The 15,910-nt window shown below is 44.0% G+C and overlaps 1 protein-coding gene across 2 annotated transcripts in view; it reads left to right on the top strand.

Annotated features, from left to right (window-relative positions):
* The window catches only part of PCGF5 (polycomb group ring finger 5), a 31,530-nt gene that overhangs the window by 13,612 nt on the left and 2,008 nt on the right, over positions 1 to 15,910 (top strand). Inside the window, exons 4-6 of one of the 2 annotated variants that reach the window (XM_085849030.1) lie at positions 9,317 to 9,372; positions 11,903 to 11,962; positions 12,039 to 12,199. In XM_085849030.1, coding sequence (XP_085705156.1) covers positions 9,317 to 9,372; positions 11,903 to 11,962; positions 12,039 to 12,199 — 277 coding nt within the window. The remainder of the gene's footprint in view (positions 1 to 9,316; positions 9,373 to 11,902; positions 11,963 to 12,038; positions 12,200 to 15,910) is intronic. The other variant, XM_085849031.1, reaches the window with a different exon arrangement.

Raw genomic sequence — 15,910 nt, forward strand, 5'->3', positions numbered from 1 at the left:
ACTCATCGTGGCCCGCTCTCATTGGGTGGGACACGACGCATTCCCTTATTTGGCACGCAGCCAAGCGAACCGGTTCATGACCATATTTGGGAATGGAATTTCATCCCCGAACGAATTCCAAACACACCCGCATAACAGCGAGCGTGCGGAGAATGCCGGGAGCAGAGGGTTGTCGCTGTGAGAGTGAAGATGTCATTGTTATTGTAGTTGTAGATGTAAAAATCCTAGCTATCAAAATAACTCCGCAGCGCATGAACATTTAATTATCCATTAGACACAGGTAGGGAGCCCTAACTTTTAACACATACTTACTGATATAACTGTTATTTAGGGACTCTGAATGTTGAGTGCTCATGGCTTCCAGATTCGTAACAGTATTATATGTGCACATAAAGCAAGAGCAATGTTTTGGCTTCATTACATCACCCGAGTTGTTGTTTTTTTGAGGCATCGAGTAATCAAGCCAGCATTCTGTGCCTACGCACCACCTGCGTTATTCTAGATCAGGAACACTCGAGGCTGTGCTTGCTGCTTATTCACCAGATGTTTGTGCCTTTCATTTATGCCTGAAGCAAACCAAAGAAATCCTGCCAAACGTTTTGACCCGTTCCCATTAATTACTTAGACGTACCGTAATCAATAACCTTTCGTTGCTGCCGTGAACGTCGTGGTCTGTTCTGTGTTATTGCTCTTCCACGAGCCTTGATGTATAAAAAAGAAAAAAAATCCAGAATTCTTCAATACTATGCATCTCTTTCTTAAAATTAATTGTTTATTAATGATTAAAGTGGTGCCACAAGTGCTTAAGATCACCGTCCATGTCATGCGATCAATTCGGGTCCCAGCGAGTGTTTCGATGTACGTCTGCACAGTTCGTCGTCATCGTCTTGTACTGGCAACGTATTTCGCTCCCATCAAGTGTTTGCGGTTTTGAACTCCAACCCCTGCCCTTTACCTTCACCTGATTATCTCCCGTTGGAAAGGTAATCATCAATTTACTGTAAGTGGTTGAAAAAAAACCATTAGCATTGTTAAGTATTTTGTCTGAACGCACATGAAGAAACTATTAGACATGGAAAATTTCGCGATGCCAATGGATTTATGACTTTCTAATCCTTTAACCACTATTCCTTGTTCTTCTTCCTCAATCCTCTTCCTCTTCTCTGTCCAATCATGCCACCGAAAGGGTTGAAAACCGATGATGAAAAGCGAGAGCAAGCTCGGCAACATATGCGAGCGCGAAGAGCAAATCCGGCAGAGATGGCAGCTGTAACAAGAGCGTGTCGAGAAGATAACGACTACAGATCATGAGAAAATTCTGCTGCTCAGGAACGAATGCAGGCATGTCAACATTCCATTACAATGCAAGACCAGGCTCAAAACACTGTACGGAGACAAATGACCAGCTCAGATGCTTCCATTAGAGCTCATAAACAGGCTCAACATAATTCCCCAAGACTATCCCATCGGGCCAATCCAAAAGAGACGGTCAGAACAAGTCTTTCAATCTCATAAGCAGGTTCAGACCAAGCCTTAAAAATCAGTGGGAAGGAAGGATGTTGGTAGTGATGGGACTTGAAATGCCCAAACACATTTCCCGTCACTGGGGACAGGTACTTTTGCTTGTATCTAACAACACATTAAATTACAAGGTGCTTCTACAGTATGTCCACACACTGTCGTCGTCGTCATCTTCTCTCACTGGAAATATATTCCGCTCCAAAAAAAAAAACATCTGTTCGTGGTTTTGAACTCCACTCTGCCCTGTAGATTCACCCGATTATCTGCCGTTGGTTTCCGATCTTTTCTTCTTTCTATTCTATATAATAATACAAAAAGCCTCAGCTTTGAAACACAAAAATTTGCATGAGGTACATGCTTGTGAGCGTCATTGGCATGCATTGCTGTCTGCACCGTCGCCGATATTTCACCAATAAGTGATGAAACCAGTCCGGCAGCTGAGGGGGTGTGTCGCATTGGGATTCTCATGTTTCTACTATTTGTGAACGTCTCTACAGCTGTGGAGGAACTCTGAAGGGTTTGAAACGGCAAAGGGCTTACCTTGGTAGCCTTTGTTGGTTACTTGCTTTATGTAGCTTTTTGGGACGGCATGCTTTATTCTTTATAGCATGGGAGGAGTTGATATATAATTATGATAAAGAAGGAACCACCCACATTTCTCACCATGAGTAGAGGGAATAGCCAACCAGCTGTCACCGAAACAACTAACCCAGGTGGCTCGGATTGTATAAATATATCGACTCCGCCCATGCTCTTCTAGCCAGAGAAGTTACAGAAAACAACCAAGAAAGCCTACGCAAGGAAAGTCCTTTGCTGTTTCAAACCCTTCCAAGAGTTACTCCGTGCAGCTATAACGACATTCACAAATGGTACACACATGAGAATCCCAATGCTCCACACACCACTCAGCTGCCAGACTCGTGTGTGTGTGTGTGTGTGTGTGTGTGTGTGTGTGTGTGTGTGTGTGTGTGTGTGTGTGTGTGTGTGTGTGTGTGTGTGTGTGTGTGTGTGTGTGTGTGTGTGTGTGTGCGCGTGCGCGCACACAGTAGGAATCGACTGCCTTTTACATCTTGATAACAAGCGTTTTCTCAAATCCTGCTTTACAAAACAATGGCGTTGTTTCCTTCTTCCCTCTCTCTATGTCCCTTTACTTGTTCCATTACATTGTTTGTTTTGTCCATCTGTGGCCCCACTGTCAGTATGGTACTTTCTTACCCTCTTCATTGAACCTACATTTTGTAAAAATAAAAGCATTAAGTTGTTAGTTTTGCCTTATATTGTTTAGCTATTGATTTTTTTTTAAACTTTGAGTAGGGAACTGATAAAAAGGAATAAAGGTGATAAGAAAATAGGACACAATGTTCCCAATGCAGGCTTTGTGGGCCAAATGGTCTCATCCTGTGTTAAAGTTCCTTGTAAAGTTCGCATCGACTCTCACCGGTCCAGCAGAACATTCCTCAGACCTTCAGAGCAAGCTAAGTTACCAGTGATCAATGGAACCAACATGCACTGGACCATAGAACAGAGTTGATGGTAAAACCAGTCCAATTTCAACCACAAAAAATGTTCAAAACCACAAACAGACGTTTTTTGGGAGCGAAATATGTTGCCAGTGAAAGATGATGATGACATTTTGCGGACAAACTGCAGAAACTCCGTTCAATTGTATAAAATGTATATATATATATATATATATATATATATATATATATATATATATATATATATATATATATATATATATATATATATATACACATATATATATCATCAAGGCTCGTGGAAGAGCAAGAACACAGAACGGCCAATGACGCTCATGGGAGCAACAAAACCTGATACAAAAAGTAGAATCCGAATCCAAAAAGAACCCCACCGTTGTCCATGGTCGGTGCAAAATAAAATCAAGCGTACAATAATTACCTTTAAAAGTGGAAAAATGATTTTTGGAGCCATTTTACCTCACGTCCTGTGGAGCCTATTATTTAATTATACCTGGTTGGGAGCCTGGTGTTGGCTTTTAGTGGCTCAGGCAGCTGGCTTTGGATCCTAAGGTCCTGAGTTCTAGCCTTGTTGTTTTCTGAATTAACAACAGGCAGGGTTGACTCAGCCTGTCATCCTTCTGAGGTCGGCAAAATGAGTCCCAGTGTCCTGGTGGAGGGGCACAGCATCAGCGGCGCAGCCGTGCTTCCAAGAAATGATAGTTACTCATACGCAAGAACAGAACCTGTTTGGAAAAAAGCAAAATAGATCTTCACAATTTTTATCCAATTTAATTCCAGATTTCAGCATAATTATTGAGGCCATAAGTTCCGATCGTTAAATATGGAATCAGATATTTATTATCAGCTTTTAATAAGCCGATACGATACGTTATTCAAGTTCACTACAACATTTTACACTGTTGTGGAGGACACTGATGGGCGTGAACACCCAGAGAAGCAAAGTTGGTGTATTGTTATGCAGATATTATATTGTTGCGAATTCGCGCCCGCCGGCGTGCGGACGGCCAGGTCACTCGAATCGCGACCGCGTCGCCCACCGGACGGACAATTCAGTCGTGACCCTCCGGGAACTATCGCCCGGAGCCAGTCACGGGTGGGCCTTTCCACCTCACCACAATCGTGCCAATTGGCCACCCGCGCAGGATAGGGTTGTTCGCCAAACTCGACCTACCTAAGTACCCACGCGGATGGTAAACCGGGCGATCGTACCTCGCCGCAGGTCGACTCTGGACACGAGCTGCTTGGGCGGCCCGTTCCGTACTATCGAGATAACCGAGCGGTGTTATCGTCGACCTCGACGGTTCAGATTATTTACCGGGCGTTTTGCACCCACTATGAACCCTTTACGTGAAGCAGGATGGAGGGTCAATAAAGAAAAGATGAAGCGAAACGGGAAAATAGTTCACACAAAGCACATTTATTTCCCGGCACACAGAGAGCACACATATACAGCCAAACACTCAAAATGCACATATAGCAATCAAAACAAAAGCAACGACGACGCAGAGTAACTACCGACTACGCGCACACACGGCAACACTTATACAGTTCTACTTTACAGACGGCACCAACACACATTTACTCAAAAGCAAAGGAAAGAAGCCACCCTCGTAGACAAGGGGGCAGACAGGCCTGTAGGCCAATATGCGCGCGTGACCTGAAGGAGTGGCCAGGCCCGCGAGACCGGGGGGGGGGGGTTCCTACCCGCGTCTTTGTGACGCGTTGGCGGACGAGCTGCAGATGTGGCTGTGTGGCTGTGCCCCGACTCCGTGCTCCTTGGCGGGTTTCGTTGGCACGACGTTTGGAGTGGGGTGGGAACGGTGCCCCCTTGTTGCACTATCTCAACGCGGGGGAAAGGGGGAATTGTTGATTCCCTGGGGGAGGGAGAATGGCTGGCTGGCTTGGGTCCCGCGACAAGCGATCCCACACCGCGACCTTGCCGCCGACCGCCGTCCTTCTCGCCTCGGACCCGAGCTCCTTGCCTCTTCCCGCAACTCTTCTCAGCCGACTCCAGAACCCAACTAGATGACACACCGTTGACTTCGCCACCTGACTCGACTCTCTGCCACACCGATGACTCGACTCACTCTTTCTGCACCGATTCGCCTTGCGCTCGCCGTTTTATAGGCTGACAGGAGCAGCTAATATGCAAATATCCGGATCAGGATGACCTCGGGGGCGGAGCCACGCTCGCCAATTGGTCGGAGGAAAGGGGGCGTGAATCTCCTCTGATCCTAGAATTTGCATATATCGATTTCCTACAGACGCGCCTGGAGGCGGGGCCAAGCCGCTCCGCGCTTGCTAATTGGACGGAGCAAAAGTGGGCGTGTAGCGTTCCTGATCCGAATTTTCCTCGGAAAGGCCGCTATTTGCGCTCGCGGCTCGGTGCGTATCGCTGAACGGGCCCAAGACAACCCGATGCTCAGTGTTCACAGGTGGTGCGGGAATGGCCGTAGAAGGAGTGAGGTGAAGGTGGTGGAGGGTTTTCGGTGGTGGTTTGATGGTTATGGTGCCGTTTGGGAATGGCGGTGATGCGATGATGTGAGATTGAGTTGTGAAGGTAAAGGTCGTGGCTGTTGGCATTGTTGTTGTCTGAGAGTTGGAGCGTGGTTGCAGTTGGTGACGATGGCTGGCGTGGTGGTTGTTGTGTGATGGCGGTTGAGACATGGTTGGTTCAAAATAAAGATAGAACAGAAAAACGGCTATCTCAAAGCGTCGCAGCCCGAATGAATCACATAAATTCCCTCTATACAACGGGTTTGGGGCTAACTACCCATGTACTTAGAGATATCTCGCCTACGGGCCCTGAATGGTGGTTTGCTAATTTCCACAGCCATAACAATATCGATGTCTGATGTTGGCTTAATGGTTAAGGGTGGTGGGCTTTGGATTCTAGGATCCTGAGTTCAAATTCCCCTCGGCTGTTGAATTAATACCAGGTGGGGTTTACTCTGCCTGTCATCCTTCTGAGGTCGGCAAAATGAGTGCCAGCTTGCTGGTATCCTGTGTCGGAGTGGGGACCCGTCCAACATTGTACCCAATAGCCAAGGAGACGGCTTAGGCAGCACCAATGCTCGACACAGATTATGGTCCCAATGGATGGATGGATTTTATGGATAAAAATTACAAAGAAAAAAAATTGAAAAAACAAATACGAAAGATTAAGTCGAAATTGAAAAAAATAAAAGAAGAAGATATGGAGAAGAGATCGGACAGCCTCCCACCGGAGAAGCAAATTTAATTTGGAAAATTGAAGTGTGGTTTGCACCATGGGACAACATCCCCTCTCCGGCCGTGTGGTCAGTGGGGGCCGGGGAGAAAGCCTTCAGCCCTATCGGGATTGACCCGCTCGACGCCTTAAGTATTTGTATCAATATATTTGGGTGTTGGGTGGTGGATGAGAAATCATGAAACCTCAGTGTCCTTAATGAGACTAATGTTCTTTCACTTCCTCATTGTTATTTTCCTTTCTTGCTCAGCAGGTAATCTATATATAATGGAGCAAGTGTATGTGATTATGGATGTATGTATGTATTTATATCTGCTCTTCACCCGTTGGTTGGACAGCTGACCTGGCATCACCCACAATTGTAATCTGAAATACTTAACCTAAAGTGCCCAGCTGACCCAAAATACCCCCCCCCCCAAAAAAAAAAAAATGCCCCAAAGACCTTGAAGACCCATAAGACGCCGAGGACCAAAAACTCCCAGAAGATGCAAAAGACTCCAGGGAACACGAACACCTAAATGACCTGAGGACACCAAAGATCCAAAAGACCCTGAGGACCTAAAATACCCAGAGAACCCAATGGCAGACCTGGGGGAGGGGGGAGGGTTCACCGGGTACATGTGAACCCCCCCTTCCGCCCTTACAATGTCACATGATCGTCGTGCGAGATATCACTGGACAATCGGTAATTGCACTTCCTTTGCTTTAACTCGGCAATTAATCCGAGCCAGATACTTTTCTCCGCCGCTTCTGTATTAATACCTGCGACTCAATGTTTAGTTATGGCTCAGAAGAGAAAGGCAACGTTTTTGTTATTGTATCCTACAGCAAAGCGCAGTATAATGCTGAACTATTTCACCAGGTAATTCAACGTCTCAATGGCTACATCATCCATTATTAAAATTAATAATCTGATGATCAGCACTGGCTAGTTTCGGTTTCGTGCTGAGGGGTCATTTTGCCGCATTCTGTGCTTGTCCGTTCGATATTTTCATTGATTTGAATTCGAAACATTTTGTGTATTTACATTGTTGTTGTAAATATCTGTTGCAAAGATTCCAAAATCTTCAGCTTTTCTTGAGAATCAGTTAGTGACAGGCCTGAGGCCTTTTCGTCAACGAGCTCGATAATCCCAAATTTTCCTGTGGAGAAAATAAATTTATGGTCGGACACTGCTCGCTCTGGATAGATTAACCGGTTTTACCTCGACGATTACATTGACTTGAATAAGGCTTGGTGGTATATTTCACAATATGAGAACATCTTAACCCTGAGTGAACCCTTCCTAAAAAAAAATTCTGGATCTGCCCCGAAACCTAAAATACCTGGAGGACCCAAAAGACCTGACAGACCCAAAAGACACAATGGGACTATCATGGACTCATGGAAATTCTGCATAATGTTAAATGTGACTTCAGGTCCCTAAACCCCCCCCCTCCCCTACACACATTCCCATGTCCTTAACGTCACCTTCCAACTCTGACCTCTCTCTGCCCAACCACCACTTCTTCTTCAGGTACTCAATCCCCCTTTCAACCCCAAGTCCTCAATCCCTTTCCCCTTCCCAACATCTCAATTTTCCTCTTCCAACTCCATGCACCCTCACCCCTAACTCTCTGTCCTCTCCTCCCCATGTCTTCCTGTTCTTAACAACGTTACACAAATATACATAGGGAACTTTGGCGCATGAGAAGGCCATTTGGCCTGTCAAAGCTGCGTTGTTCTTGCTCCTGTTTGTTAAGAACAATGTTCAAAGTAAATAAAGGTGGAACGTAAAATTCATAATTACTTTTCCCTTTCTTCCCTTTTCCTCACTATAACTCACGGACCGATGTTGGTGTGTTTGTTTGCCATGCTACTACGACTACTACGACTACTACTACTACAGTTGTGGGCCGATTCCATCCAGACTTGTTACATAGGATCGGCATGACCCCAACTGATGTGTAGGGTTGTTTTTATCTTTGGTGGTCTTGGGGTGGGGGGAGGGGGAGGGATGCAAATTCTCCACATGTGTATTATGTAGTGCCGCCGCTTCCAGATGGGGGATGGTATTGCAAGTCACCACCATTTACAGTACTGTACTCCTGTCCCCACGTTTTCCAGTGCAGTGAGGTGTTTTAAATTACAAGCAGTGGGGATGTTTTTGCTTCATGCACATAACTTTATGGGTTGTTTTTTTTTTGGTCTACACAGAGCTGTCAGTTGCCTATACACCGCCCAGATAAAGGTATGCGTCAAAAGAATGTGTTGCATGCTTGGAACAGGATCGTCCGTAGGACTGGTACTCTGCTAATATAACTTAAATATATATTCACATTGATCCCAAACCTGCAGATTAAATAAGGGAAATCCTAAAATACACCTTTGCTATTTAAACATGGAAACGTCAAAATGTGTGATCAGTTTTTATGAATCGGAAACAGCATTGTTGCTGAAAGCCCAGTTGATGGACCAGTTGATGTTCTCCCATAGTAGCCCAGTTGATGGACCAGTTGATGTTCTCCCATAGTAGCCCAGTTGATGTTATGTTCAAGGTTGGTGTCACCCTTTAAAAAATAAACATGGCGTGGGGACGTGAGGAAGAGTGCGGGGGGGGGCTGTGCCTGTTGGCGGAACGAAATGCAGACAGGTCAATATGACAGTTTGGGCATCCAAGGTGGACAGCGAGTGAGGACGCGAAGGAGCCGGGCAGGTGTACAAACGGATGGGAAGGATTAGCTTGTGATGCACGAGGCTAATCGTGTAATGAAATGTACAAATCCATTGTCAAGAATAAATTATAATGATAATTAGTGTTCAGTATGTTTCACAATTTTTAATTTATGCAAAGAATGTTCGCTTGAGGAGCATGGTGCATGTACAGGGATGGTACATGCACTGTCATGGTTTCACACCGGGGTGGGTGTCGTGTGCGACCGGGGTGGGTGTCGTGCGGCGTGCGACCCGGGTGGACGTGGTGCACGATCAATAATTATTATTGGTGGAAGGTAATCGACATGATACTTTGTGAAATAAGAGAGATATCATATTTTGACCCTTCATTCGTCCTCTGTTGTTGCAGACAAGACAAAACTCTTGAGGGAATCATCTTCAAACTGGTGCCTGGGCTAAAAGAACGTGAGTTTTCACTCCAGTTTTTTTCTTTTCATGAATATAATCAATCTGCTCTTTCACATGAACACGATGAATGGTTTCCTCTCGTACAAATAAGAGATTATGTACGTTGGTGTCAGGGTGTGGAAAATTGGATGAAAGATGATACACGGCGTCAGCATCAGGGCATACAAGGGGGTACAATGTTGATCTATCCTGAAGTTCTTTGAACACCGATTGGTGGATGATGAGGGAAACACTCGAGCCATTCATTATATTTAATGATTTAACTGAGGCTGAATGAAGATTGTGTTCCTGGTGAAAACATGTTCTGCTTATCTCTGGATAAGATTAAATGTATCTGCTGTTGAGAGGAACAGGTTGGTTTAAATTTGAATTTGTCATCCGCAAATGGAACAACGAATGAGGTCTTGATGGGATAGGTCACCATATGCTGTGTTGATCGTTTCGAGCTTCCAAGGATGACTGAAGAAACAGTAGAGGATGCTTTTGACATGCATCAAGGACATGTACTCCAACGAGAAGACAAAGTTTGATAACCGTGACATTGCAGTCAAATACGGTAATCTTTGGGGTGACAGGCCACATGGTTGAGGCAGAGAAAAATATGCACTGGAATTATCAAGACCTTTTGCTTTGGGTTCGCAGCCCCCAAAGATTCCAATGTTGTCGCTCAATCCTTTACCAATGAAGACAGTTGTGGTTCTTGAAAAGTGCTGATGATACTAATATGAGGTTCTAACATCGTGACACCATCAGCAATAACTATACCTCATTGTTGATGCAACCATTCAACTATGTTTGTCATGTATCCATCTTGTCCACCCCTTGAGTTCTCCCCTACCCCTTGTCATTACCTGCATCCCTTGTTTGTCCGCCTCCGTTTACTTTCTCCCTTCACCCTGCTGTGGGCATTTCCCCTTTTTCCTGCTGTTCCTTTTGTTATGTTGTGTCGGCTGCTGATCTGTTTTGTGTCCAATCTCTTCCACGAGCCTTGACCACGTATAAAAACAAACAAACAAACAAAAAATGGAATCACTCAAATATGCATGTTCTATATCGATAGCATGTTATTACAAAATCATCGTCTCACTTTATAGTGTGTTATCAATATATCAAATGTATTATAATGGAATCATTGTCTCACTTATAATACATTTGATATATTGATAACACACTATTACAGAATCATATCACTGATAATACATATGATAAACAGAGACTTGACAGAAGTAAATAGACAACATTACTTTAAAATAATTTATTTATTGAACATTTGAAGTACTTTTGATCCATTTTAATACATACACTAGTATTTTGTGGACTTTCCATTTGCAGATTTCAATGCTTTTACTCCTTCAGGCAGAGAACTAAAGAGTTCTGAAATTTTCTCTTGTGGGATTCCTGCCCAGGCTTCACACAAACGGGTTATCAATTCTGCCCTTGATGTTGGATTCCTGTCCAGACTATTTCCACAGAGTTCGATCCAATATGGCCCAGAGGTGTTCAATGGGATTCATATCAAGAGACTGACTTGGCCATGGAAGTTATTTGATCCCATTTCTGTCCTGCCATTCTTTGGTCATTTTTGCAGTGTGGCATGGAGCTCCATCTGCCATGAACAGAGGGTTGTTTTTGACCATCTGACCAGTGGAGAAGACAGGAAGACATCCATCCTCAAGGATAGAAATGTATATCATAGAGTTGATGTTGCCAACACACTCCACAAGCTCTGACCGACCAGCACTCCAGATGGCTCCCCACACCATCACTGAAAAACCACCATGTTTGACAGTTGGCTGCAATCGGTTCAAAAATAACTCTTGACTGGGAAGTCTCCAGACCCACACGCGTCCACTGTTAGAAAATTGAGCAAATTGGGACTCGTCTGAAAAAAAAAAATACAGTTTGTCAAAACTCCAAGGGTCTGGTGGCCATCTCGTCAGCCCACTTCTTTCTCCTTTGAATGTTGGCTGGTCTAAGAAGAGGTTTTCTCCTAGCTGCTCTCCCATAGTAGCCCAGTTGATGAAGGTACCGCACGGCAGTTCTTGAGCTAATTTGGACCTCCTCTGAAACAGCTGCTGCCTTGCAACGGGGAGTTTTCTCAATGCACCGCTTGATAGCTCGAAGACTCCTTTCTGAGGGCCCAGGTCGACCAGAACGGGAAGCTGTGGATTCCTTGCCTTTGCTGGTGAATTGCACAATCACCCCTGATGGACCATACAAAGCGGAATGCCAAGGTTCTGAGCGATCTGATGCTGGCTGCCTCCATCTTCCAAATGGCCAACAATTCGTCCTCTTTCAAAATCGGGAAGTTTGTGTGCTCCCTGGGTTTGAGGAATAGTAAATTGTCGTACAAGAACCAGGAACTCGTTTCTGCAAATAAATAGTCGAATATTAGTTCAAATCACTGAGTAAAACTGCGTTATACAGATTAAATGGATAAATTTAAGGTGTCCATTTACTTCTGTCATGTATCTGTATTGATAGCACGTTGAAGAGTAATGACAAACTAAAGTCGATTCTATCTCAGGTGAAGAGAAGAAAGAAAAGGAGTTTTGGAAAACCCAAAGTCTGCACAACAGCCGTGAAGGTGAGCTCGGATTGACAAAACGAGAGGAAATCTCCTCTCCTTTGGGACTTTGGGTGACATTTACCGCAACCCTCAGGGGTTCTTCTCGCGGCAGACGATGAACCCAAGCCCAAGAGGGAGCGAAGAGACAATGATTTTTTGTGTGGGAACGAGGACTTTCATCGCAGCGACCCCCAGATTGCCATCTGTTTGGACTGTTTATGGCAAAACGGGCAGGCTTCTGGAGAGAGCATGCAGGTGAGGTTCTCGGGTTAGTAATTAACTGATCCAAGGCGAAGCAGCACGTTTGTCGTGGGATCAAAATGAATTTTGATTAGTTGAGGGGTGTTTGTTAAAAGTTTTCCTGATTAGTTCAGCTATTTATACTTTAGTTCAATTTGAGTACATTTATGTTTTTAAAATGATAATTTGCACACCATGGACATTCCTGAATAAACGATTTACTCCACAATCAGATGATTATTTAAGAGAAAGGGGTAATTGGACTGACATTTCATTTTTAGGTCATCTCGTTAAAACCAGTCTCGATGTCCGTCCGTCCCCATTTTTTTCTTCCGATTTTCTTGATATTTGGTATGTGGGTAGATGTCGATTAGGGATGCACGACGGTATGACTTTAGACCTGATTGAAGGTCAATGTCAAGGTCACCGATGCTGTGAACTTGTGAAATCATCCATTGTCAAAATATCATCCGCCATTTATGACTCAGAAATGCGGGTTTATTTCTGAGGTCCCGTTTCTATCCTTTTGAAGACACATTGATCATAAATGTTCCAAAGCAACCATTTTAAAAATCTCTCTCTGGATAACTCAGAAATGTAGTTTGATTTCTGAGGTTTTCTATCCTTTTTACTCCCGGCCTTTCGCCTGTACATTGAACCAAAAGACAAGATGACATCGAAGCCATTCTAAAGGCCCGGTCACACCTTGACGTTTTAGCCAACGTATGCCGATTTTTGAATTTTTTTTTCTAAAACGCTGGCACACGTTGAATACGTTATGGGTAAGTTTTGATAACATTGAGAGCACGCTGAAAAACACTGCCATACGTCGTTGTACGTTGGCTTTAAACGTTGTACTTTTTGGTTGTCCTCAAATTTTTTCATGCTTGAAATTTCACGACGTATGCCGGCGTATGACTCACACGTTCCGCTACGCTGGCCACAAGTTGTATTATATGCACGGTCTGCGATCGTTGACAGACGTCAACACATGCTACTTGTAAGTTAATCATAAGTTGAGACACGTCGAGGTAATGTTTAGCGTACCCGAAACTTATTTCTAACCTATGATTAACATGTTGTTGGCACGTTACGCGATCGTTGCCACACATCGACAGACGTTACTTTTAAGTTACTCATAGGCTGAAAGACGTCGGTATAATGGATCGTCCTTGCGTCAGCGTCCACGGCCACGGCCAGGACACTTATTTGCAGCATTCTTCAAACTTTTCTTCGGCATGACGAGGATGTTCACACCGATGTCTAGCTTGGCTATGATTCCAATTGTCCATCGGCAGCGTCTATTTAAAATAGTCGAGTTTGAGCGTTTTAACACGTTCAGAAGAAACGCTTCAAATTTCCAAACCCCAGCGTCAAAAAACAAAGGCGAGTGACAGCAATTTAAATCGTTCATTGTAAACAATGAAACTAGCTGAGTGGTACCGTTTAAAAGTCGTTGAGTGTAAAAAAAATCCAATTGTTGAGCGCAAGCGTCTACTTTCAATAGTGGAGATGCAGCCATTTAAATCGTTGAGTTATCATTTAAATCGTTAAACGCAAGGACGATCCATCAGAACCCACACCCTCCCCCTCACACTCACCTACTACTGCCAACATGAACAAACTACCACTAATACTGATACTGATACTGTTACTGCTGACATGGACATCGACTCAAAAAGGACTCGAAAACACTGTTGGGTTCCCCTTTTATGAGCAGCATTTTTATATACCAATTCCCAAAACCGCTGGGAACACGTCTTTATATGGCAGTTGTAAGCTAGAAACACGTTCATTTTTTTTTGTCGACCGGAAGACGTCATTGGAATACGTCTACATACGTCGATGTGTGTTGGGACTACGTAAAGAATTGGTTCAAAGCACGTCAAACATAAGTTAGAAATAAGTTTCGCGTAAAAAAGACATTACCGCGACGTGTTTCGACTTATGAGTAGCTTATAAGTAGCCTTTGTGGACGTGTGTAAGCGTCCACATATCGTGTGTAAAACTTATCCCCATCGCATGCGGAACGTGTGTCATACGCCGAGTACGTCGTAAAATTTTGAACATGTTTAAAATTTCTTGACGTACTCTACTTACTACGACGTATGATAGCGTACTTTAGCGTTCTACTCACGTATACCAAACTTACTCATACCGTATTGGACGTGCCCCAACGTTTTAGACACATTTTTCTTAGGTCGGCATACGCTGGCAAGATCGCCAAGGTGTGACCGCGATGTTGTCACTTCCATTTCTACGGCAGTTATGATTCGAATCGTTGTGCGTCAGCCTTTTAATAGGCTACGTCACGACATCGTCGGCGATGCGTGCAACGCGCTATGCCTAAGTTAGACTATCGTTGGGCATCGGTTGTGTAGGCCGACAACAGGTTCAGCATTCGTTGGTATAAGTTATCTATAACACAACGAAACGTTCTGTGTCCATTACCAATGCGTTATACATAAGACCAAGTCGCTATGAATACGTCCGAATCTTTAAAAAAAAACATCAAAAGTTCAACGTAAGCCAGCGTTTTGCATACATTTTAATACGTCGCCATCGCTGGCTAAAACGTCAAGGTGTGACCGGGCCTTAAGCCGATCAGAGATCCACATCTACAGAGCTTCAGAGATGACCGTCACCCCCAACCGGGGGTAATTTTTGAAGGATTTTCTTCTCTCTTTTGGTAATAGAGTTTTTATGTTTAATTTCTCAGCATTACAATCTATTATCGTGTTTTCTGACAGATAGTGTTATCAAAGTTTTGTTTCCATGTAGTGAGTGTTTTGTGGACTAACAGGATGGCTTGGAGGTATGCACACTCACCTCTAAGCTGTCTAGCCTGAGTGAGAATCCCATCCCAGTGTTTCACAGGCAGGGTGATTCATCACTGTGTATGTGCCAGCTCTCCGATGGATGTTAAACGGGTGTGCCATCTGTCGGCATTCGTTGGTGGGCATTAAAGATCCTATGGTGTCTTTCACAGAGTCGACGAGCTGTCGTCGACACCCTGAACAAATTTGAAATTCCTGCCATAATCAGCAGTGGGCACTGCATTAGCAGCACAGTTGCACCGTCAGCAAATGATACTACCCCGCAGCCTTGTGCTGTATACGAATGAATTTTTTTATTTTTACATATTACATTTCATTCCCAAAGTCTTACCCAAATATCCCAAAATATTAATTTCATTCTCAAAATCCATTTTTGATGGATTTTTATGTTGTTTCATGATCAAAGACTCCTGGATGACCTCATACATGTATGGTATTAAGCACAGGGAGATTAGGAGACATCATTGCAATTTCAAATGAATTCCAAAGCCATTTGGAGATAATTGTATGATGTTTCTCTCCGCCACCGAAGGTGGACGCAGGCTGATGTCTTCACCACTGTCTGTCAGTGAACAGGATATCTCAAAGTTGTGGATGGATTCTGACAAAATTTGGTGGACAGGTTGGGTGTGTGACAACGACGAAATAATTAGATGTTGGTGAAGATCTGGATCCGGATCCGAGAAGTATCAAGTGATTCTTCACCATTGAGAGACAGAGCCAAAATGATATATAATAGCACAATATTTCAAAAAGTTAGACGGATTTGGACGAAACTTGGTGGACATGTTGGGTGTGTGAAAAGGCCGAATTGATTCAATCTTTGTGAAGATCCGAATCCAGATCTGTATACCAGAAGTATTTAATTTTCAAGTGATTCCTCACCACC

The sequence above is a fragment of the Eptatretus burgeri genome, chromosome 12 (genome assembly GCF_056783735.1).
Source record: "Eptatretus burgeri isolate ZD-2024b chromosome 12, Ebu_testis_v1, whole genome shotgun sequence".
Classification (NCBI taxonomy): Eukaryota; Metazoa; Chordata; class Myxini; order Myxiniformes; family Myxinidae; genus Eptatretus; species Eptatretus burgeri.